The sequence below is a fragment of the Ranitomeya imitator genome, chromosome 1, assembly GCF_032444005.1.
Source record: "Ranitomeya imitator isolate aRanImi1 chromosome 1, aRanImi1.pri, whole genome shotgun sequence".
In the NCBI taxonomy this organism is placed as follows: domain Eukaryota; kingdom Metazoa; phylum Chordata; class Amphibia; order Anura; family Dendrobatidae; genus Ranitomeya; species Ranitomeya imitator.
This window is the reverse complement of record NC_091282.1, coordinates 1191242247-1191267189: the sequence shown is the minus strand read 5'-3', so window position 1 is coordinate 1191267189 and position 24943 is coordinate 1191242247. Positions and strand designations below refer to the sequence as shown.

The 24943-nt window shown below is 45.1% G+C and overlaps 1 protein-coding gene across 1 annotated transcript in view; it reads right to left on the bottom strand.

Annotated features, from left to right (window-relative positions):
• LOC138658358 (proton channel OTOP1-like) overlaps positions 1-24943 on the bottom strand; it is a 68653-nt gene that overhangs the window by 5686 nt on the left and 38024 nt on the right. The window contains exons 4-5 of the mRNA XM_069745810.1: positions 9850-9908; positions 1761-1891 (exon numbers count right to left, since the gene is read on the bottom strand). Of these exons, the coding sequence (XP_069601911.1) occupies positions 1761-1891; positions 9850-9908 (190 nt within the window). The remainder of the gene's footprint in view (positions 1-1760; positions 1892-9849; positions 9909-24943) is intronic.

Sequence of the window (24943 nt, the reverse complement as noted above, 5' to 3'; positions counted from 1 at the left end):
AAAAGTACATACTCACATTCCGATGTCTGTCACGTCCCCCGGCGTCAGCTTCCCTGCACTGTGTAAGCGCTGGCCGTAAAGCAGAGCGGTGTCGTCACCACTATGCTCTGCTTTACGGCCGGCGCTGACACAGTGCAGGGAAGCTGAGGCCGGGGGACGTGACAGACATCGGAATGTGAGTATGTATTGTTTTTTTTTTAACTTTTATAATGGTAACCAGGGTAAATATCGGGTTACTAAGCGCGGCCCTGCACTTAGTAACCCGATGTTTACCCTGGTTACAGGTGAACACATCGCTAGATCGTCGTCACACACGCCGATCTAGCGATGACAGCGGGGTGATCAGCGACCAAAAAAAGGTCCTGATCATTCCCCACAACCAATGATCTCCCAGCAGGGGCATGATCGTTGGTCGCTGTCACACATAAAGATATCGTTAGCGGGATCGTTGCTACGTCACAAAAAGCGTGACGTTGCAACGATATCCTTAACAATATCGTTATGTGTGAAGGTACCTTTAGTATAGCCTCCTATTAGAGGTTAAGGCACTGTAGCTCCTTTTTTTCTGTTTATTCATCCATATGCTAGTACAATATTGTTGTCACGCTGTTGCAATGCAGGTAGGTGCAGGTTCCACTAGATGGCAGTAGAGTGGAAGCAGGACTGCACCTAAACAGAGCTGATACGCAGTGCAGCAGTGAGGCAACCACAGGTGGCAGCAGAATAGTAAGACAAGCTGGGTAAAATCCTAGCCTGTACCGGAGTACCAAAGGAATAAGCAAACTCACGGTCAGAGACAAGCCAGGGAGTCAGTAATGGTCAGGAGCAGATAAGCCAAAAAACAAAAGACAGAAGCAGGTCAGGATACAAGCCAAGTCAAAACCAGGGAGTCTGCACACTAAAGGGAAACACTGAGTCAAGACGGGAATAGAGGAAAACAGAGACACGGGTTCAGACAGGACAAATCAGAGTCAGCTACAGCAGTACAGGGCAAGAACTATAACTGACATCGCCTGCAGGAAGCAGCGACGATAAATAGCCAACCTGAACCCAGACAGAGGCTGAAAAAGGTTAACTCTTGACATGACCAGACTGGGAAAAAGGGAAAACAGGACGGATAGATTGACAAAATCACTTGATCCACATACTGGGTCTAAAGTGGATCTGTTTATTTTCTGTTGTATATGTTATTAGTGTGCAGGGGATAATTAAGGAATTAAAGGACAGTCGTAGAGGAGTGAGGGCGCCACATCGCTCATCTAGGGTGCCAACCTCAGCTGACAGGTAGGCCATCAGCCTATGGGGCCTACTAGGGATATGTAGGCATAAAGTCTGACTGGTTTACCCCCCTAAACTGCTCACATACCCATTCTTCCTTATAATACCCCATTTTTGTGTGTCTGGAGACTGTTTTTAATTAATTATCAATAAAATATTGTGTTAGAGGTTTTGTTTTTGGTTCTTTATAAACTAAAAGTACATCAGATTTTCACACACAAGTTCTAAAGACAATGATATAATTGAAAGTGGCAAATGCCGTCAACTTCCCAGGAGACAAGGACAGCTCTTCAATTCTGGGATAGACCAACTGAATCTGGGACCGTTGGGAGGCATGTATCCAATTCTCCAGGATATCTGATAAGTTGGCACCTTTCCGTTCTTATTGGTAGAGGATAAAATGATATTTACTGAATATATACTACATATTCATGCTTGTCATTTTGAATGTCCTTTCAGTGACTCTCAGTATTTTAACTTACTTAGAGTTATGTTAACAAAGCCCAATGATGTCAGTCTGCCCATGTGCTCCTCTAGCTGATGGTCAGATTCTGAGGCCACTGCACTGACCCACAGCAGTAAATTTGTATATACAGCGTGGATTAAGCCAAACCTATAAACAGAATAAAAAGGGAACATTATTAAGATACAGAGAATGAATGCTGTACATCTGGAAACAGATATTGTCAAATTATACAACAGCTGCAGGCTTATGCAGTGAACAATCTGTTTTGAAAAGACATAGGGACCTTTCACCAGTTTGAGCATGCTAAACTAGCTACATCTTAGAATAGTGGCTGAAGGGCTAAATAAATCATTGCGTTTATATTTATATTTATATTTTAATTTCTCCTCTCCGTTGTGGAGATATTAGCTTGTAAAGTTTAGGCAATAATTTATGACAAGCCAAACTAGATGTTACCAGAGATTTTTCTTTGAGGGTGTGTATTTCTTCCCAGGCATGAGGTTTACCAATCATAAAGAAGCAGCGACATACAGAGGAAAGAAGAACACCCCCTATAGTAGCTTAGGACCAGTGTGAGACGTGTAATGAAAGACAGTCTGCTCTTCTCAGAATTAAGGATGTTTTTTTCTTACCTTTTTGATGAATTACAAGAAGATTTTAATCTTTTATCAATAAAGAATTGAGAAGATTTTAGAGAAATGCTGGAGCACACAAGTGTGTTTTCCATTTCTACACAGAGATCGCAGCTGCAATCACTCCCCAGCACTTTGATTGACAGCCTGTTTTGCAGAGCATGTGTGCGGCATGGGTGTGCAAAGCAGACTGTCAATCAAAGTGAGCGATGGCTGTAACCATTCCCAGCACCGCCCCAATAGCTGGAAACAAGCGGCGTTTGAGAAAACATAACTCAATTTTCTTCTTAGAGTCGCTGAAGCTATTTACCTGGTCATTAACCCTATATCTGCAGGTAAATAGCATTTTTGTACATAAAAGGTGTCCTTTAAAGCCATTAAGTCAGTATGAAATTTACATAGATATCTATAATATAACGCTGGGAGCGTCACTCTGTCCGAAGCCTTTATAGACTGGGCAGGCGCAAGCGCCGGCGCAGTCTGGCCCCCACAGAGTGACGCTCCCAGGAGATTGCGGTATGCGTAAGCACTGAACGCATACCGCGATCTCCACCGGAGAGTCAGGAACCGCCAGGAGGGTAAGTATATTCACCTTTCCCCGTTCCAGCGCTGCGTGCGGCTCCGTCTTCCGGCTCCTCTGCTGTGACAGTTCAGAGGGCGCGATGACGCGCTTAATGCGCGCCGGCGCCGCCCTCTGACTTACCAGTCACAGGCAGAGGAGCCGGAGTGTGTCTTCAAGAAAATGGCGCCGGAAAGCGCGGACTGCGCAGGCGCCGATTCCTGCTGCCAGAATCGGCGCCTGCGCAGTCCGTGCTTTCCGGCGCCATTTTCTTGCAGACACACTCCGGCTCCACTGCAGGTGTGTCTTCAAGAAAATGGCACCGGAAAGCGCGGACTGCGCAGGCGCCTTCGCAGTCAGCGCTTTCCGGCACCATTTTCTTGAAGACACACCTGCAGTGGAGCCGGACGATAGGTGAGTATGGTATATATTTTTTTTATATGGCAGCAGCATACGGGGGCATACACACTGGAGCGTCTTATGGGGGGCATATAATACAATGGTGGCGCAGGATGGGAGCAGCACATGACAGAACGGGGGCAGGATGGCAGCAGCACATGACAGAACAGGCGCAGGATGGCAGCAGCACATGACAGAACGGGCGCAGGATGGCAGCAGCACATGACAGAACGGGCGCAGGATGGCAGCAGCACATGACAGAACGGGCGCAGGATGGCAGCAGCACATGACAGAATGGGCGCAGAATGGCAGCAGCACATGACAGAACGGGCGCAGGATGGGAGCAGCACATGACAGAACGGGCGCAGGATGTCAGCAGCACATGACAGAACGGGCGCAGGATGGGAGCAGCACATGACAGAACAGGGGAGCAGGATGGGAGCAGCACATGACAGAACGGGCGCAGGATGGCAGCAGCACATGTCAGAACGGGCGCAGGATGGCAGCAGCACATGACAGAACGGGCGCAGGATGGGAGCAGCACATGACAGAACGGGCGCAGGATGGCAGCAGCACATGACAGAACGGGCGCAGGATGGGAGCAGCACATGACAGAACGGGCGCAGGATGGCAGCAGCACATGACAGAACGGGCGCAGGATGGGAGCAGCACATGACAGAACAGGGGAGCAGGATGGGAGCAGCACATGACAGAACGGGGGCGCAGGATGGGAGCAGCACATGACAGAACGGGGGCGCAGGATGGGAGCAGCACATGACAGAACGGGGGCGCAGGATGGGTGCAGCACATGACAGGATGGGAGCAGCAAATGACAGAATGGAGGCGCAGGATGGGAGCAGCACATGACAGAACGGGCGCAGGAGGGCAGCAGCACATGACAGAACGGGCGCAGGATGGCAGCAGCACATGACAGAACGGGCGCAGGGTGGGAGCAGCACATGACAGAACAGGCGAGCAGGATGGGAGCAGCACATGACAGAACGGGGGCGCAGGATGGGAGCAGCACATGACAGAACGGGGGCGCAGGATGGGAGCAGCACATGACAGAACGGGGGCGCAGGATGGGAGCAGCACATGACAGAACGGGGCGCAGGATGGGAGCAGCACATGACAGGATGGGAGCAGCAAATGACAGAATGGAGGCGCAGGATGGGAGCAGCACATGACAGAACGGGGGCGCAGGATGGAGCAGCACATGAAAGGATGGGGACGCAGGATGGAGCAGCACATGACAGGATGGGGACGCAGGATGGAGCAGCACATACCAGGATGGAGACCATATACCAATATAAATGGTCGCCACCCGGGCGTAGAACGGGTTCAATAGCTAGTGTATTATAATTGGAGAATGACAGGAACAAACATTGCAGACTCTGAATCAATAATTCCTGGTCAGTAAAATTGATCACTTCTAAATTTAGACCTTCCAGGTCCAAAAATGCCTACTGTGCCAAAATGACAGGTTGCTTTACTTGTATAGTAAGTCTGTGAGCTCTGGCACGATTCTAACACCATCTCTCTCAGGACTAAGCTATTTTTGATTGAGGAGCACGACATTCAGCTTAGAGCTTCTGCCTCTTTGATCGAGCTCTCCGTGACATCACAGCATTATGGGGCATCACATTGTAGGAGGCATTGTGGGGACATCATACCTTGTAGGTGACACTCTTACATCATAATGTGGGAAGGACATCATACTGTGCTGGGGGAAGCACCATACGTGTGTGGACAGTGCAATGTGTGGGAATCATACTCTGTGGGAGCCTCATCTGTGTGTGTTGGCACTGTGGGGGCATCATACTACGCGCATTAGAATGCAATGTGGAGGCATTACACTATACGTGGACGGGGCACTCTAGGATCATCATACTGAGTGCGTGAGAACACACTGTGGGGATATCATAGTGTGCGGGGAAAGTATTGTGTGGGAATCATAGTCTGTGTTAGGGAATGCACTATTAGGGTTGTGCACAGTGGGGGTATCAAACTGTGTGAGGGAGGCACTGTGGGAGTATCAAGCTATATGTGGGGACATCATACTGTGTCTGGGGAAAATACTGTGTTGGAATCATAGTCTGTGTTAGGGAATGGGCTATTAGGGTTGTGCACTGTGGGGGTGTCAAACTGTGTGTGGGAGGCACTGTGGGAGTATCAAGCTATATGTGGGGACATCATACTGTGTGTGGGGAAAATACTGTGCGGGAATCATAGTCTGTGTAAGGGAATGCGCTATTAGGGATGTGCACTGTGGGGGCTTCAAAGGTGTGAGGGAGGCACTGTGGGAGTATCAAGCTATATGTGGGGACATCATACTGTTTGTGGGGAAAATACTGTGCGGGAATCATAGTCTGTGTTAGGGAATGCGCTATTAGGGTTGTGCACTGGGGGGGCTTCAAAGGTGTGAGGGAGGCACTGTGGGGGTATCAAGCTATACGTGGTGACATCATACTGTGTGTGTGGCAATGCACTGTTGGGGTATCAAAATGTCTGAGCAGATACCATGTGGAGCCATCAATGTGGGGGCATCATACTGTGTGTTGGGGACATTTTGGGGGCATCATACTTTGTAAGCATCATGTCCCCACATCATACTATTAGGGCATCATTCTGTGTGTGAGAAGGGCTACCTGATGCCTCAAACTGTATGGAGATATATTAAGGGGGCATCATACTGTGCGTGAAAATTTATGGTTTTCACTAGGGGAAATTTTTCTATATGTTCACACGAAAAAGGACAGGTTTGGGGTCTGGCTATGTGTAACAAAGTTGTGCTGAGCGCAATGCAAAACATATCACTGACTTCTGTCCTTCAAAGTTGGGATAGGCGTTAAGTTGCGATCTTGGTTACAACCACTTTAAGAAGCCGTGTGCAAATTTGTTTAGTTGAACAACGAGCGTTTGGGTTGGTTCTTCACCTCACAATTACTGACATTTACGACTACTTTAAAGCTTATTCACGATATAGAATGCTATTCATTGAGTTGTTTTTTTTTCACATCACGTATATGTATGCGCTTTGTATCGCATTACAATTACATTGTCTGGGTCATTTCAATAAGAAAGTCCATGTTTATTAAGAGAAAGACTCATGTTTCGTGTTTTTTCTCTATTCCTATTCTTGATTCAAGGAACGAGAGATTTCACAACGTGCAACCGTTCTAGGAACCTACAATTTAAGATTATCCACATTGATTGCAATTAATTGGTAGCAACGACATAGGCAGACAATGGGTGTACTATGCCATCCCGGAACGGGCACAATTCAGGCAGAAAATTAATGTTTACAGTAATGCAGAAAGGTTATGGAATGGGTGTGTTAGGATAGATAAGGGATAGAGTCTTGGGGGACGCCGCTCAAGTTACATAGTTACATACGTTGAATAAAGACTTAGGTCCATCAAGTTCAACCTAAGTCATGTGTTTTGTACTGGCCAAACATATATTTATACATGTAAATGAGACCCCTCTCTGTGGTGTCTCATTTAAACAAGCCCCACTTTTCCAACCTCTCCTCATATGAGAGGCCTTCCATCCCTTGTAATAATCTAGTTGCACGTTGTTGAACTGATTCTAACTTCTGAATATCCTTTTTAAAATGTGGAGCCCAAAATTGAATTCTATATTCTAGATGTGGCCTCATGATTTATAAAAGGGTAATAATACGTTGGGATCACGGGATTTTACCCTCTTTTTATACATCCTAAAATCTTATTTGCTTTTGCGGCTGCTACTTGACATTGCGTACTGCTGCTCAGCTTACATGTAACGAGAATACCAAAGTCCTTCTCCTGTTCCGTAGTCCTGACTATACACCCATTTAATGTATATGCAGCAATAGAATTACTCCGTCCTAGATGCATTACTCTACATTAATCTACATTAAATCTCATTTGCCAAGTGTTTGCCCATTCGGTCATCTTATTCCGATCGTTTTCCAACACTGTATTGTCAAGGTCAGATTTTAATATCCTACATAGTTTAGTGTCGTCAGCAAAGACTGACACTTTTCTCTCAATCCCATCCACAAGGTGATTAATATAGTGGTTAAAAAGAATCGGTCCTAGCACAGATCTCTGTGGTAGGCCGGGATTACACATGCAAGAAATACAGCCGAGTCTCGCATGTTAATACCCGGCACTGCCGCCGGGACTCGGAAGCGGAGCATGGAGCTCCATGTATTGCTATGTGGCCGCATGCTCTGCTCCAGAGTGCCGGTGGCAGTGTCGGGTATTAACATGGGAGACTTGGCTGTGTTTCTCGCATGTGTGATCCCAGCCGTACCCCACGGCTGACTATATCCTATTTAGAGAACGTACCATTTATGACAAGTCTTTGTTTCCAGATGAATGAAACTTGGCACTCAATTTTTGAGAAGAAAAGCTTCTTAGTTTATTGATGCATCCAGACAAACAAAACCGCTAAACGTTTTCGGTCCACACCGGACCTTCGTCAGAGCGTTTCTTAGACATTGACTGGATGAGGAAGCTAATAAGCCTGAATGAGCGTCAGCCAGAGCACGGGATATAGGAGCTGCAGTCTGCTGCAGGATCACAAAGGAAGGTGAAGCGCCAGAGGAGAGGCACAAAGCCTGGAGGGAGTAACGGCACTGGATCCTGAGCGCTAGTAGTGCAGAGCAGAGGAGAGCGTCGCTCTCCTCTGCTCTGCACTACTAGCGCTCAGGATCCAGCGCCTCTCCTCTGGCGCTTCACCTTCCTTTGTGATCCTGCAGCAGACTGCAGCTCCTATATCCCGTGCTCTGGCTGACGCTCATTCAGGCTTATTAGCTTCCTCATCCAGTCAATGTCTAAGAAACGCTCTGACGAAGGTCCGGTGTGGACCGAAAACGTTTAGCGGTTTTGTTTGTCTGGATGCATCAATAAACTAAGAAGCTTTTCTTCTCAAAAATTGAGTGCCAAGTTTCATTCATCTTTAATATTCGGGGTGGACACCCTACTTGAGCACCGCCAACCCTCATATCTACTGAGTGCCGTGTTTCCTTACCGAAGTCTTTGTTTCCAGTCATTAAGGTTTATGGGCCCCCATGCAAAATTTCTAACATTTCATGCAACTATCATGGGTCTTTAATAGTATTGGTCTTCTCATAAGGGTCAGAAGGGCGTTTTCGGCCCCCTTTATGCTCCAGGGCTTAAGTGCAACTACAACCCCTGCATCCATTATAGTTACTCACCTGCTTTAAAATTTTCTGAAGAATTGGGCCATTCACATGTCCGTAATTTGCCGTGGACCTAGTGGTTCATGCAAAATCGCAGGGACATGTCTGATTTTTATCAGATTGTCAGATCAAAATTGGCAATGTAAGTCTATGGGTCCATGAAAAAATTTGTGCAGCACTCGAATGGCATCCAATTTTCACGGACTGTTAGGCTAAGTCCCCACGTTGAGCTTTTGGTGCATTTTTGTTGCTGCTTAATTTTGCTGCATCAAAAACACAGCATCATATTGTTCCAGCAAAGAGGATGGGATTTATAGAAATCTCATGACCACTGGGCTTTTTTTTAATGCTGCGTAAACTGATCTGCGTTGCGAGTTTTAAATCCGCAACAAGTCAATTTCTCTTGCCGGTGAACCGAATTTTCTAAGCGGATTTTCCCCGTAGACTTGCATTAGATGCAGAAAATCCGCAGGTAAAAAACACACATGGGTCTTCCCTTGTGTTTCCCTTGTGGAAACAAAAAATGCATGTAATCCACATCTAAGTATGTCAATAAAGTTTTGTCAAAGTCAAATACTCATAAGTATCAAAAACAAAGCAGCTATATTTAAAACATGACACACCAACAAGAGTAAAAAAAGCAATAAAAAAGCATGTTAAAAAAATGCACACAAATACACAATGAAAAAAGCACAAGTAACTTAATTTTCTTAATAGAGGCAGAAATGGTGCAGAAATTCAGAGTCAAAAACTCAACAAAATACTATTGTTGGAACATAGCCTTACATAGGAAAAGATTAGAGAATTTTTTTTTCATGTCCAAGAAAAACTGATAACACTCAGACCAGACTCGGATGAAACTCTGAGCAAAAATCACTGTACGTGAACAAAACTGACGTGATCCAAGTGTCATCAGTATTTCTCGCTCATGGAGAAAAAAAAAGTTTCTTCCCCTTCTCCTTTTCGTGAAAATCGGACTGCACAGAGATGTCATTTTTTTTTTTAATGGGCCCATCCGGACCCCTCGGCTCACAATCGGACATATCTTTGCGACTTTACAAGTACCGAGCTTGGTCCATGAAAAATCACGGGCATACGTATGAATGGCCCCATAGATTATCCCAGGTATGAATGCAAGCGGCGAAAACCACACAGCACTCGTAGGCGTAAAATGGACGTCTGAAAGAAGTCAAGGGCTGAGGCTTAACATGTCGCGGCTGTAAAGAGGTCCTCAGAAAGGTTCAGGACAGCACCATGGAAAATAAAAACAGATTAGTGAAAATCATTCCAAGAAGATTAATATGAAATCAAATACTTTTACCTTTCAAGCGTTTTAAAGGACTTGACGATGTCTTTTGAATGTCGCCAAAGAAAATATACCTGTAATTTATAAACATGTACAAATGTTTTTATTTCTTAAGATGAATCACTGTGAATAAAAATCACTGACATCTTTATTGGAACAATAAATCTTTAATTTGTGCTATAACATTTAATACACAAAAGTAGTAAACCTGTCTCACCTGGTAACAGGGTTTTAATTGTAGTGGGTGTATCTAATCCGACAGTCATGAAATAAGGCGGTAATGACACATGTACGTGCGTACCGGTACTATCGTACTGTAGTAGAGATGGATACATTCATATATTTGTAAGCCATGTGCAGATCCATTTTTTTTTTTTTTAGGTACTCAAAAACAACTAATTTTTCCAGAAGAAACAGCTCCTTCTTTGAGGAGTTTTTGAAGGCAATTTTCAATTTTTGAAGGCAGTTTTTTTGCAACCTTCTGATTGGACAGTGCCTAATTTGGAGCGGATTCCAACAGGATCCGCCCCCAAGAAATGACATGTACTTTTTCTTTTTCCCCGCTATGTGTTTTTCAAAACCTGAAGTTAAAAAAAAAACATTTAAAAGTTTGAACATAAGACCAGAAAGGTGGTTTTTCCCGTAGAAATTAATTGGAAAAATCAGTCAAGCATTTTTTTAAGTGATTTTTCAGGGACGTCCCTGTGACGGCGACACGCGTTGGGCTTCCTCCCCACGCTCACCCAGCCTCCGGCGCATAGTCCCGCTACGTGCGTCTTTCTGTTACAGTGCCTCTTGATGTTCTGACTGGCCGGACCTGGGACCTGGATGCACTCTTTTGCTATGTGGTAGCTATACTACTATATTTGGGCACTCTTGTGGAGTTGCATCTATTATTACTTTGCCCAGTCTCTATACCACTGTCGCATGTGGGTCCAGGCGCTTAGTACACCTCCTCTTTCTTATACACACTATTTGCCTATGTGGGCTTACCTTTGTCCCACATTTGGCAGTGTTTGTATCTAAACTCTGGGGGTGTTGGTTGTATTGTTTACGCCATCCTGTTATATCTACACAGGTATTTTGCTTGATAGGACATAGATCAGTTGGCAGTGTTATTTAGTGCTATTTAGTATTGTCGTATATTTGCGCCTTCACTTATTTGTATTGCTTTGGCGGGTCAATGTGGGGATGTTGGTATGATACCATTTTAATTGTTTTTATTGGTGTATCAATAAAAGTTTGCCTTTTTATCCATCATCTCTAAGTGGTGTGCAATTATGTAGAGTGGTTCTTTTTTCTTCTTTATTATTTCTTCGTGTTCTCATACCACTTTTGTTGCACCCCTTACATTATTTATTATTTATATTGGTAGTGCGCTGGTATTGCTTATGATATTATGGAAATGCAGAGGTGGCGAGAAAAAAAATCTAAAAAGGAATCAAGTATAATAGAAAGAGAGAAAAATATATAAGAAAAGGAGGATAAAAGTAAAATATTTAAAAGGGGTTTTATAATAAAAAAAAAAGCTCTATGCAACATGATATCTGTATATCCATATTCTCCATGTTTATCTAAAGTACTTTACATTCTGCTAAAAGAATAACCGTTATCTTCATCATTATTTCATAAATCAATAGTACACATGAATATAAGAAGATTTGTAGTACTGTATATCTTATCAGAGAAATCTGCTTCTTTCTCCTCCTGGACTGATCTTTCATTTTCAATGCATGAGTAAAATCAGTAATATCTGTATTCAGTGAAGCTACAATATTCCATTAATAGGATAGAAGATGACGGTTGGTGCTTATGAAGTTCTATGGATGGAGGAGTGAGAAGCTAGATGTTCTATAGAACTTTATGAGCACCAACTGTCATCTCCTATTTCAATATTTACAGAAGACAGGTTTTACCCATGAATTGAAAATTTTGAGAGTAAAAAGATTACACACTGCTCAAAAAAATAAAGGGAACACTTAAACAACAGAATATAACTCCAAGTAAATCAAACTTCTGTGAAATCAAACTGTCCATTTAGGAAGCAACACTGATTGACAATCAATTTCACATGCTGTTGTGCAAATGGAATAGACAGCAGATGGAAATTATTGGCAATTATCAAGACCCCCTCAATAAAGGAGTGGTTCTGCAGGTGGGGACCACAGACCACATCTCAGTACCAATGCTTTCTGGCTGATGTTTTGGTCACTTTTGAAAGTTGGTTGTGCTTTCACACTCGTGGTAGCATAAGACGGACTCTACAACCCACACAAGTGGCTCAGGTAGTGCAGCTCATCCAGGATGGCACATCAATACGAGCTATGGCAAGAAGGTTTGCTGTGTCTGTCAGTGTAGTGTTCAGAGGCTGGAGGCGCTACCAGGAGACAGGCCAGTACACCAGGAGACTTGGAGGGGGGCATAAGAGGGCAACAACCCAGCAGGAGGACCGCTACCTCTGCCTTTGTGCAAGGAGAAACAGGAGAAGCACTGCCAGAGCCCTGCAAAATGACCTCCAGCAGGCCACAAATGTGCATGTGTCTGCACAAACGGATAGAAACCGACTCCATGAGGATGACCTGAGTGCCTGACATCCACAGATGGGGTTGTGCTCACAGCCCAACACCGTGCAGGATGCTTGGCATTTGCCACAGAACACCAGGATTGGCAAATTCGCCACTGGCGCCCTGTGCTCTTCACCGATGAAAGCAGGTTCACACTGAGCAGATGTGACAGGCGTGACAGAGTCTGGAGACGCCGTGTAGAGCGATCTGCTGCCTGCAACATCCTTCAGCATGACTGGTTTGGCATTCGGTCAGTAATGGTGTGGGGTGGCATTTCTTTGGAGGGCCGCACAGCCCTCCATGTGCTCGCCAGAGGTAGCCTGACTGCCATTAGGTACTGAGATGAGATCCTCAGACCCCTTGTGAGACCATATGCTGGTGCAGTTGGCCCTGGGTTCCTCCTAATGCAGGACAATGCAAGACATCATGTCTCGCACCATCCACAAACGTCACCTTGCACCACAGACTTCCAGGAGTTGGTGGATGCTTTAGTCCAGGTCTGGGAGGAGATCCCTCAGGAGACCATCCGTCGCCTCATCAGAAGCATGCCCAGGCATTGTACAGTAGGGAGGTCATACAGGCACGTGGAGGCCACACACAATACTGAGCATCTTTTCCTTGTCATGAGGCATTTCCACTGAGGTTGGATCAAACTGTAATTTGATTTTCCATTTTGATTTTGAGTATCATTCCAAATCCAGACCTCCATGGGATATTCATTTTGATTTACATTGATAATTGTTATGTTTTATTGTTCTGAACACATTCCAATATGCAATGAATAAAAATTTGCAACTGGAATATTTCATTCAGAGATATCAAGGATGTGGTATTTTAGTGTTCCCTTTTTCTTGAGCAGTGTGGAATGATAGAATGTTAGAGTTGGAAGGCACCTCAAAGGTCACCGTGTCCAACCTCATGCTTAATGTAGGATTCACTGTACCTTCTCAGACAGATGTCTGTCCGGCCTCTGTCTGAAGACTTCCATTTAAGGAGAACTCACCACCTCTCGTGGCAGCCTGTTCCACTCATTGATGACCCTCACTGTCAAAAAACATTTTTCTAATATCTAATCTGTATCTTCTCCCTTTCAGTTTCATTTCATTGTTTCTCGTGTTTCCATGTGCAAATAAGAATAATGATGATCCCAGACAGAGTGATCTATTTCATGTGTTTATCTCTGTTAGGCTATGTGACCATGTTGCAGAATAAAAGCAGATTTCTCCTCATCAAAACCACACACCCTTGCCAGGGAAAATGCATACAGATTTTGATGCGTTTTTGATGCGTTTTTCATGCGTTATTTCTAAGCGTTTTTGAGCACATATAAAGATGGGCCCAAAAAAAGGCTTCTATGTGGTCATTTCCTAGTCCAACCCCTCTTCTCCATTTTATTTTCAGTGGAACAGTGGAAACCACCCAATTCAAACTCCAAACCTAAGTCCAACACACCCCTAACTCTAATCCCAACCCTCGCCCTAACCCTAACCCTAGCCCTAATCCTAACCCTAGCCCTAACCCTAACCCTAGCCCTAACCCTGGCCCTAACCCTAGCCCTGACCCTAACCCTAGCGCCAAATTAATTACAGAACACTACATGATATGACACATGGTTTACATACAGTAAAACATGCCATATCAAAACTATTTTTTGATGTAAGTGTTTAATAAATTTAGCAGCTTGTGTTAGGAAAAATTTGGAACTCTATGGGTTAAATTAAAGGCTATAATCGCAGGAAAAAATTGTGTGGGCTCCCGCGCAATTTTCTCCGCCAGAGTGGGAAAGCCAGTGATTGAGGGCAGATACAGTATAAATAGCCATTCTTTTTAGCCCCCCGGCTAAAGAAAATCTGCCTCAGGCCACCCCAGAAAAGGCATAACTATAAGATGCGCCTTTTCTGGCACTTAGCCTCTCTTATCCCTCTGCCCTGTAGAGGTGGCATATGGGGTAATAATGGGTTAATGTCACCTTGCTATTGAAAGGTGACATTAAGACGGGTTAATAATGGAGAGGTGTCAATAAGAAACTGCAGTAGTCAGGTCCCACTCTGTAAATCCATCACAATGGGTTAACGAGTTTACAACGGGAAACGGTGCTAATGCTACTGGCCCCACAGTAAACCACTGCAGAATTAATGAAATCATCTCTGCGCAGGCTCTCCAGCTGACCGGGGATGAACTGATTAGCATGGGAAAATTTCACCTCTGGTCAACTGGGAAGTCAGCGCAGCCGCAGTGAGTACTGCTGATGTCTCTGGTTCCCAACGAGTTCACACAAGCTGCACTCAGGTGAACTTGTTATACAATGAATGGGGTCGCTTTACGGCCCCGTTAATTGTATCGGCGACGGCGGTTTAGATCAGCCACATGTTATGTGGGTGCTCTAAACTTTAGATCATTGTGGGACACTTGTTTAAAATTCTACGGAGGGTATGTATCTTTTGTGGTTTGTTATTTTACTTTTATTTTAAGGTGAACGAGGGCTTCGGGGAATTAGGTGTCTAGGTGAGTATATGGTTTTTGCTTTTTTCATTTTATTTTAGGTGGCGATCGGCGGGGAGAGGTATGTATAATTTATTTCCACAGGTAACCACAGGCCACCAATGAAAATTTACTTTGGGGACAAATTAACAACAAAAAAATAATGGGCAAAACAAAACAAAGGGATGAAATTAATATTATTGGGCCATGCTAAAAAAAAAATAATATAGGGGAAAAATATTTTGAAAAATAAAGGGGTGGGGCAATAAAAAATATCGGGTCGGGGCAAAAAAAATATATATAGTGTTTTTTTCACAGCAGGAATAGTTCGATGGGAAATACTGCTCCCATCGAGCTGATCCTGCTGCCACTAAAGGGGAACAGACATAGGCCGATGGGAGTAGTAGTCTCATCGGCCTATGTCTAGTTACACACATACACCACACACACAGACACACACAGAAACACACACAGAGACACACACATAGACACCACACTGATCATGAAAGGGACATCCAGCGCCATGCGATCATACCAGTCCATGTTAGTGAGTTGCCCGGTAAGGGCCAAGTACTCGGTACCGGGTCCGGTACTCACAGGGGGATGTCACGGTGGTGGTGACCCGGTCCATTGCCCTGGAAACCCATATTAAAGGGAATGTCCTTAAAGAGGTTTTGAATAAAGTTTGTGTTCGTGATGCCACCTGTGGTATTCGGTCAATGGGGGCCGACGCTGCTTAAAGGGGTCCACTGGGGTGATTTTAAGGCAGCCAAGAAGGTATAACTTCCCACAGGTGAAGTATGTCCCCAGGGCTCCCGTTGTGTAGGTGAAGATGGTGGATGGTGCAGTAAAGATCGAGGACACAGGTTTGCAGTCTCTTTACATGGTTTACTGGAGACTTCTGGTATCCACAGTCCAGGGCACCAGATCACAGGTACAGGCAGGGTTCCGACCGGCTTGGAAGCAAGTTCAGCGTCCCCTCTACCAGGTGGAGATGAAAGCCTTCCTCATAGCACAGTGGTAATGTAGTCCCTTTCTGCCTATGGCTTTTAGCAAGGTCCTCACAGTTCCTCTCTGTCCTCCATAAAGGTGGGACACAAACCCGTATGACAGGTTGCTCGAACCTTTCTATAGGGCCTCTATCATGACCCGGGCTCTATGTGCCACTGTGCCTCCTAGGTGTTAGGGCGGACAGGTGATATCTAATCCAGCTGTCCTGCCGGTTTCTGTTGTGCCTCTTAGCATCCGACACAATCTTGGTCTTCTGACTACCGATGTCTGCGCTCTCCCAGGGAGGTAGCCCAGTCGCAGCTGTCCTCCCCAGATGTCATTCTCATGTGTTTTTCTCTCCTGCACGCTCTCTACAAACTGTTCTTTCCTTCTGTATGTCACTATCCAGGATCTGCAGCACCTCTGGCTGCACGACCCCTCACCCGTCTTTCTGCCTAAGACTGCTCCAGTCTGCTGTCCGGCACTAACTGTCTAACTTTCCCTCCAGACCAGAATTTTTATATAAGGGAGCCACCCATAAGCAGGATCAGAGCTCCCCCTTCTGGCCAGGAATGCGAACTGTTGCATATTTGTGCTTACCTGACAGAAGAGATCTTCCCCTGCTTTCAAGCGTAACATCACTCTCCCCGTGAGGAAAGCAATGCCACTGTAACAATCAGGACCCTGGGGTGTTACATTAGCAGCCATCATCCAAGAATATGGGAATTATCTGGGATTCTCGTCTTCGTGAATTATGGGATGCTAATGGGATGGCATGATGGGATGCCCATGATGTCACTCCCTATTTGCTGCAGTTTTACAAAACCGCATCAAATGTGCTTGAAATCCGCAAACATTTTTAATATTTGTGGATTTCAAGCATTTCAATACAAGTCTATGGTGGTGATTCTGCAAAATAAATGAACATGCTGCGTATTTTACCGCTATGCGATTCTGCTGCGGAAAAATACGCAGCATGGGCACAGCATTTGCGGAATTCAATTAAAATTAATGGGATGCATTTTGTTAGCGTTTTAGCGGAAATGCTTAAAAAATGCAACGTGGGCACACAGCCTTAATGTTGATGATTATGGCTTACAGCCAATGAAAACCTAAATGTCATTATCTCAGTAAATTAGAATAATTATCAAAAAACACCTGCAAAGACTTCCTAAGCATTTAGAAAGGTCCCTTATTCTGTTTCAGTAGGCTCAACAATCATGGAGAAGACTGCAGACGTGAAGGCTGGAATAGCACGCGCGCAGGTTCGCGTGTGCAACAGATTTTAAGTGCAACAGTTTAAAGTGCTTGGCAGTTAGAAAATGGCATTGAAGCTGATGTTCCTCTCTTCTCTTCTTCACACAGGTATTTTATCCATCCATCCATTTGTGTGCTGACTGCAAGTGTGAACTGAACCATATTTAGCAAGCTTTGCACATGGCATTTTATCCTGCCATCCATTTGTGTGCAGACTGCAAGTGTGAACTGAACCATATTTAGCAAGCTTTGCACATGGTATTTTTATCCTGCCATCCATTTGTGTGCAGACTGCAAGTGTGAACTGAACCATATTTAGCAAGCTTTGCACATGGTATTTTTATCCTGCCATCCATTTGTGTGCAGACTGCAAGTGTGAACTGAACCATATTTAGCAAGCTTTGCACATGGTATTTTATCCATCACTCCTGTGTTTTTTTTTCTGTTTTTGGTTTCTGATTTAAAGTAGGGTTGAGCGACTTTTCATTTTTTCAGGTTGATTCGGGTTTCGTGAAACCCGACTTTCTGAAAAGTCGGGTCGAGTGAAATCGGCCAATCTTATTGAAAAGTCAGGGTCGGGGATCGGCCGAAACACGAAACCCAATGCAAAGTCAATGGGAATTTTTTTATTTTTATATTTACTGCAGCGCGATATAGCAGAAAAGCCGGTAATTCAATTGCCGGCTTTTCATTTCTCCTGCCTAAACCCGACATGATATGAGACATGGTTTACATACAGCAAACCATGTCATATCCCCCTTTTTTTGCATATTACACACTACTAATGTTAGCAGTATGTATGTGCAAAATTTCGGCGCTCTAGCTATTAAATTTAAGGGTTAAATCGCTGAATAAATTGGCGTGGGCTCCCGCGCAATTTTCTCAGCCAGAATAGTAAAGCCAGTGACTGAGGGCAGATATTAATAGCCTGGAGAGGGTCCATGGTTATTGCCCCCCCCCCCCCCCCCCCGGCAAAAAACATCTTCCCCAGCCACCTGTTATGAAAGGCAATTCAGTTCCACAATGGACATAGCAGTCAGAGCACATACAGTGATCTGACAATAACCCAAAATCATAGAACGAGCTCTGAGACGTGGGAACTCTGCAGACCGCAATCCCTAATCCTCTCCAAACAACACTAGAGGCAGCCGTGGATTGCGCCTAACTCTGCCTATGCAACTCGGCACAGCCTGAGAAACTAACTAGCCTGAAGATAGAAAATAAGCCTACCTTGCCTCAGAGAAATACCCCAAAGGAAAAGGCAGCCCCCCACATATAATGACTGTGAGTTAAGATGAAAAGACAAACATAGAGATGAAATAGATTCAGCAAAGTGAGGCCCGACTTTCTTAACAGAGCGAGGATAGGAAAGGTAACTTTGCGGTCTACACAAAACCCTAAAGAAAACCATGCAAAGGGGGCAAAACGACCCTCCGTACCGAACTAACGGCACGGAGGTACACCCTTTGCGTCCCAGAGCTTCCAGCAAAACAATTAGACAAGCTGGACAGAAAAAATAGCAAACAAATAGCAAAGAAGAACTTAGCTATGCAGAGCAGCAAGCCACAGGAATGATCCAGGGAAAAACAAGTCCAACACTGGAACATTGACAGGAAGCCAGGATCAAAGCATTAGGTGGAGTTAAGTAGAGAAGCACCTAACGACCTCACCACATCACCTGAGGAAGGAAACTCAGAAGCCGCAGTACCACTTTCCTCCACCAACGGAAGCTCACAGAGAGAATCAGCCGAAGTACCACTTGTGACCACAGGAGGGAGCTCTGCCACAGAATTCACAACAGTACCCCCCCCTTGAGGAGGGGTCACCGAACCCTCACCAGAGCCCCCAGGCCGACCAGGATGAGCCACATGAAAGGCACGAACAAGATCGGGAGCATGGACATCAGAGGCAAAAACCCAGGAATTATCTTCCTGAGCATAACCCTTCCATTTAACCAGATACTGGAGTTTCCGTCTTGAAACACGAGAATCCAAAATCTTCTCCACAATATACTCCAACTCCCCCTCCACCAAAACCGGGGCAGGAGGGTCAACAGATGGAACCATAGGTGCCACGTATCTCCGCAACAATGACCTATGGAATACGTTATGTATGGAAAAAGAATCTGGAAGGGTCAGACGAAAAGACACAGGATTAAGAACCTCAGAAATCCTATACGGACCAATGAAACGAGGTTTAAACTTAGGAGAGGAAACCTTCATAGGAATATGACGAGAAGATAACCAAACCAGATCCCCAACACGAAGTCGGGGACCCACACGGCGTCTGCGATTAGCGAAACGTTGAGCCTTCTCCTGGGACAAGGTCAAATTGTCCACTACATGAGTCCAAATCTGCTGCAACCTGTCCACCACAGTATCCACACCAGGACAGTCCGAAGACTCAACCTGTCCTGAAGAGAAACGAGGATGGAACCCAGAATTGCAGAAAAATGGCGAAACCAAGGTAGCCGAGCTGGCCCGATTATTAAGGGCGAACTCAGCCAAAGGCAAAAAGGACACCCAGTCATCCTGATCAGCAGAAACAAAGCAACTCAGATATGTTTCCAAGATCTGATTGGTTCGTTCGGTCTGGCCATTAGTCTGAGGATGGAAAGCCGAGGAAAAAGACAAGTCAATGCCCATCCTACCACAAAAGGCTCGCCAAAACCTCGAAACAAACTGGGAACCTCTGTCAGAAACGATATTCTCTGGAATGCCATGTAAACGAACCACATGCTGGAAGAACAATGGCACCAAATCAGAGGAGGAAGGCAATTTAGACAAGGGTACCAGATGGACCATCTTAGAAAAGCGATCACAGACCACCCAAATGACTGACATCTTTTGAGAAACGGGAAGATCTGAAATAAAATCCATAGAGATATGTGTCCAAGACCTCTTCGGGATCGGCAAGGGCAAAAGCAACCCACTGGCACGAGAACAGCAGGGCTTAGCCCGAGCACAAATCCCACAGGACTGCACAAAAGTACGCACATCCCGCGACAGAGATGGCCACCAAAAGGATCTAGCCACTAACTCTCTGGTACCAAAGATTCCAGGATGACCAGCCAACACTGAACAATGAACCTCAGAGATAACTTTATTCGTCCACCTATCAGGGACAAACAGTTTCTCCGCTGGACAACGATCAGGTTTATTAGCCTGAAATTTTTGCAGCACCCGCCGCAAATCAGGGGAGATGGCAGACACAATTACTCCTTCCTTGAGGATACCCGCCGGCTCAGACAAACCCGGAGAGTCGGGCACAAAACTCCTAGACAGAGCATCCGCCTTCACATTTTTAGAGCCCGGAAGGTACGAAATCACAAAGTCAAAACGGGCAAAAAACAGCGACCAACGAGCCTGTCTAGGATTCAACCGCTTAGCAGACTCGAGATAAGTCAAGTTCTTATGATCAGTCAATACCACCACGCGATGCTTAGCTCCTTCAAGCCAATGACGCCACTCCTCGAATGCCCACTTCATGGCCAGCAACTCTCGGTTGCCCACATCATAATTTCGCTCAGCAGGCGAAAACTTCCTGGAAAAAAAAAGGCGCATGGTTTCATCACTGAGCAATCAGAAACTCTCTGCGACAAAACAGCCCCTGCTCCAATCTCAGAAGCATCCACCTAGACCTGGAACGGAAGAGAAACATCTGGTTGACACAACACAGGGGCAGAAGAAAAACGACGCTTCAACTCTTGAAAAGCTTCCACAGCAGCAGAAGACCAATTGACCACATCAGCACCCTTCTTGGTCAAATCGGTCAATGGTTTGGCAATACTAGAAAAATTGCAGATGAAGCGACAATAACAATTAGCAAAGCCCAGGAACTTTTGCAGACTTTTCAGAGATGTCGGCTGAGTCCAATCATGGATGGCTTGGACCTTAACAGGATCCATCTCGATAGTAGAAGGGGAAAAGATGAACCCCAAAAATGAAACCTTCTGCACACCAAAGAGACACTTTGATCCCTTCACAAACAAAGAATTAGCACGCAGGACCTGAAAAACCGTTCTGACCTGCTTCACATGAGACTCCCAATCATCCGAGAAGATCAAAATGTCATCCAAGTACACAATCAGGAATTTATCCAGGTACTCTCGGAAGATGTCATGCATAAAGGACTGAAACACTGATGGAGCATTGGCAAGTCCGAATGGCATCACTAGATACTCAAAATGGCCCTCGGGCGTATTAAATGCAGTTTTCCATTCATCGCCTCGCCTGATTCGCACCAGATTATACGCACCACGAAGATCTATCTTGGTGAACCAACTAGCCCCCTTAATCCGAGCAAACAAATCAGATAACAATGGCAAGGGGTACTGAAATTTAACCGTGATCTTATTTAGAAGGCGGTAATCTATACAAGGTCTCAGCGAACCATCCTTCTTGGCTACAAAAAAGAGCCCTGCTCCTAATGGCGACGATGACGGGCAAATATGCCCCTTCTCCAGGGATTCCTTCACATAACTGCGCATAGCGGCGTGCTCAGGCACGGATAAATTAAACAGTCGACCTTTTGGGAATTTATTACCAGGAATCAAATTGATAGCACAATCACAATCCCTATGCGGAGGTAGGGTATCGGACTTGGGCTCATCAAATACATCCCGTTAATCAGACAAGAACTCTGGAACCTCAGAAGGGGTGGATGACGAAATTGACAGAAATGGAACATCACCATGTACCCCCTGACAACCCCAGCTGGACACCGACATGGATTTCCAATCTAATACTGGATTATGGGCTTGTAGCCATGGCAACCCCAACACGACCACATCATGCAGATTATGCAACACCAGAAAGCGAATAACCTCCTGATGTGCAGGAGCCATGCACATGGTCAGCTGGGTCCAGTATTGAGGCTTATTCTTGGCCAAAGGCGTGGCATCAATTCCTCTCAATGGAATAGGACACTGCAAGGGCTCTAAGAGAAACCCACAACGCTTAGCATACTCCAAGTCCATCAAATTCAGGGCAGCGCCTGAATCCACAAATGCCATGACAGAATACGATGACAAAGAGCAGATCAAGGTAACAGACAGAAGAAATTTTGACTGTACCGTACCAATGGTGGCAGACCTAGCGAACCGCTTAGTGCGCTTAGGACAATCAGAGATAGCATGAGTGGAATCACCACAGTAGAAACACAGCCCATTCAGACGTCTGTGTTCTTGCCGTTCAACTCTGGTCAAAGTCCTATCGCACTGCATAGGCTCAGGTTTAAGCTCAGGTAATACCGCCAAATGGTGCACAGATTTACGCTCACGCAAGCGTCGACCGATCTGAATGGCCAAAGACATAGACTCATTCAAACCAGCAGGCATAGGAAATCCCACCATGACATCCTTCAGGGCTTCAGAGAGACCCTTTCTGAACATAGCTGCCAGCGCAGATTCATTCCATTGAGTGAGCACGGATCACTTTCTAAATTTCTGACAATATACCTCTATCTCATCCTGAGCCTGTCAAAGAGCCAGCAAATTTTTTTCTGCCTGATCCACTGAATTAGGCTCATCATACAGCAATCCAAGCGCCAGGAAAAACGCATCGATATTACTTAATGCAGGATCTCCTGACGCAAGAGAAAATGCCCAGTCCTGAGGGTCGCCACGCAAAAAAGAAATGACGATCCTAACCTGTTGAACTGGGTCACCAGAGGAGCGAGGTTTCAAAGCCAGAAATAGTTTACAATTATTTTTGAAACTCAGAAATTTAGTTCTATCTCCAAAAAACAAATCTGGAATAGGAATTCTCGGTTCTAACAAAGAATTCTGAACCACAAAATCTTGAATATTTTGAACTCTTGCCGTGAGCTGATCCACACATGAAGACAGACCTTTAATGTCCATTGCTACACCTGTGTCCTGAACCACCCAAATGTCTAGGGAAAAAAAAGGCAAAACACAGTGCAAAGAAAACAAAATGGTCTCAGAACTTCTTTTTTCCCTCTATTGAGAATCATTAGCACTTTTGGCTTCCTGTACTGTTATGAAAGGCAATTCAGTTCCACAATGGACATAGCGGTCAGAGCACATACAGTGATCTGACAATAACCCAAAATCATAGAACGAGCTCTGAGACGTGGGAACTCTGCAGACCGCAATCCCTAATCCTCTCCAAACAACACTAGAGGCAGCCGTGGATTGCGCCTAACTCTGCCTATGCAACTCGGCACAGCCTGAGAAACTAACTAGCCTGAAGATAGAAAATAAGCCTACCTTGCCTCAGAGAAATACCCCAAAGGAAAAGGCAGCCCCCCACATATAATGACTGTGAGTTAAGATGAAAAGACAAACGTAGAGATGAAATAGATTCAGCAAAGTGAGGCCCGACTTTCTTAACAGAGCGAGGATAGGAAAGGTAACTTTGCGGTCTACACAAAACCCTAAAGAAAACCACGCAAAGGGGGCAAAAAGACCCTCCGTACCGAACTAACGGCACGGAGGTACACCCTTTGCGTCCCAGAGCTTCCAGCAAAACAATTAGACAAGCTGGACAGAAAAAATAGCAAACAAATAGCAAAGAAGAACTTAGCTATGCAGAGCAGCAGGCCACTGAAACATTGGCCAACACTGGAACATTGACAGGAAGCCAGGATCAAAGCATTAGGTGGAGTTAAGTAGAGAAGCACCTAACGACCTCACCACATCACCTGATGAAGGAAACTCAGAAGCCGCAGTACCACTTTCCTCCACCAACGGAAGCTCACAGAGAGAATCAGCCGAAGTACCACTTGTGACCACAGGAGGGAGCTCTGCCACAGAATTCACAACAGCCACCCCAGAAAAGGCACATCTGTAAGATGTGCCTATTCTGGCACTTGGCCACTCTCTTCCCATTCCCGTGTAGATGTGGGATATGGGGTAATGAAGGGTTAATGCCACCTTGCTATTGTAAGGTGACATTAAGCCAGATTAATAATGGAGAGGCGTCAATTCTGACACCTATCCATTATTAATCCAATTGTATGAAAGGGTTAAAAAAAACACACACATTATTAAAAAGTATTTTAATGAAATAAACACACAGGTTGTTTTAATATTTTATTGCTCGCTCAATCCACCTGAAGACCCTCGTTCTGTAACAAATTAAAAATAATAAACCAACAATGTACATACCTTCCATTGATCTGTAACGTCCCACGATGTAAATCCATCTGAAGGGGTTAAAATATTTTACAGCCAGGAGCTCTGCTAATGCAGCTGTGCTCGTGGCTGTAAAACCCCGGGGAATGAAGGTAATGTAGGTCATTGACCTATAGTTACCTTCATTCGCAGTGACGCGCTCTCTGCTGGTTGTCCTCATATGAACTCGAGCATGGGAGCTTTCCAGGAAAGTTCCCACGCTCGAGGTCATTTGAGGACATCCAGCAGAGGGCGCATCACCGGGACTGAAGGTAACTATAGGTCATTGACCTACATTACCTTCATTCCCCGGGGTTTTACAGGCACGAGCACAGCTGCATTATAGCAGAGCTCCTGCCTGTAAAATATTTTAACCCCTTCAGATGGATTTACATCGTGGGACGTGACAGATCATCGGAAGGTATGTATATTGTTGTTTTTTTATTTTTCCTTTGTTACAGAGCAAGGGTCTTCAGGTGGATTAAGAGTACAATAAAATATTACAACAACCTGTGTATGTTTTTTTAACCCTTTCATACAATTGGATTAATAATGGATAGGTGTCAGAATTGACGCCTCTCCATTATTAATCTGGCTTAATGTCACCTTAGAATAGCAAAGTGACATTAACCCTTCATTACCCCATATCCCACTGCTACACGGGAATGGGAAAAGAGTG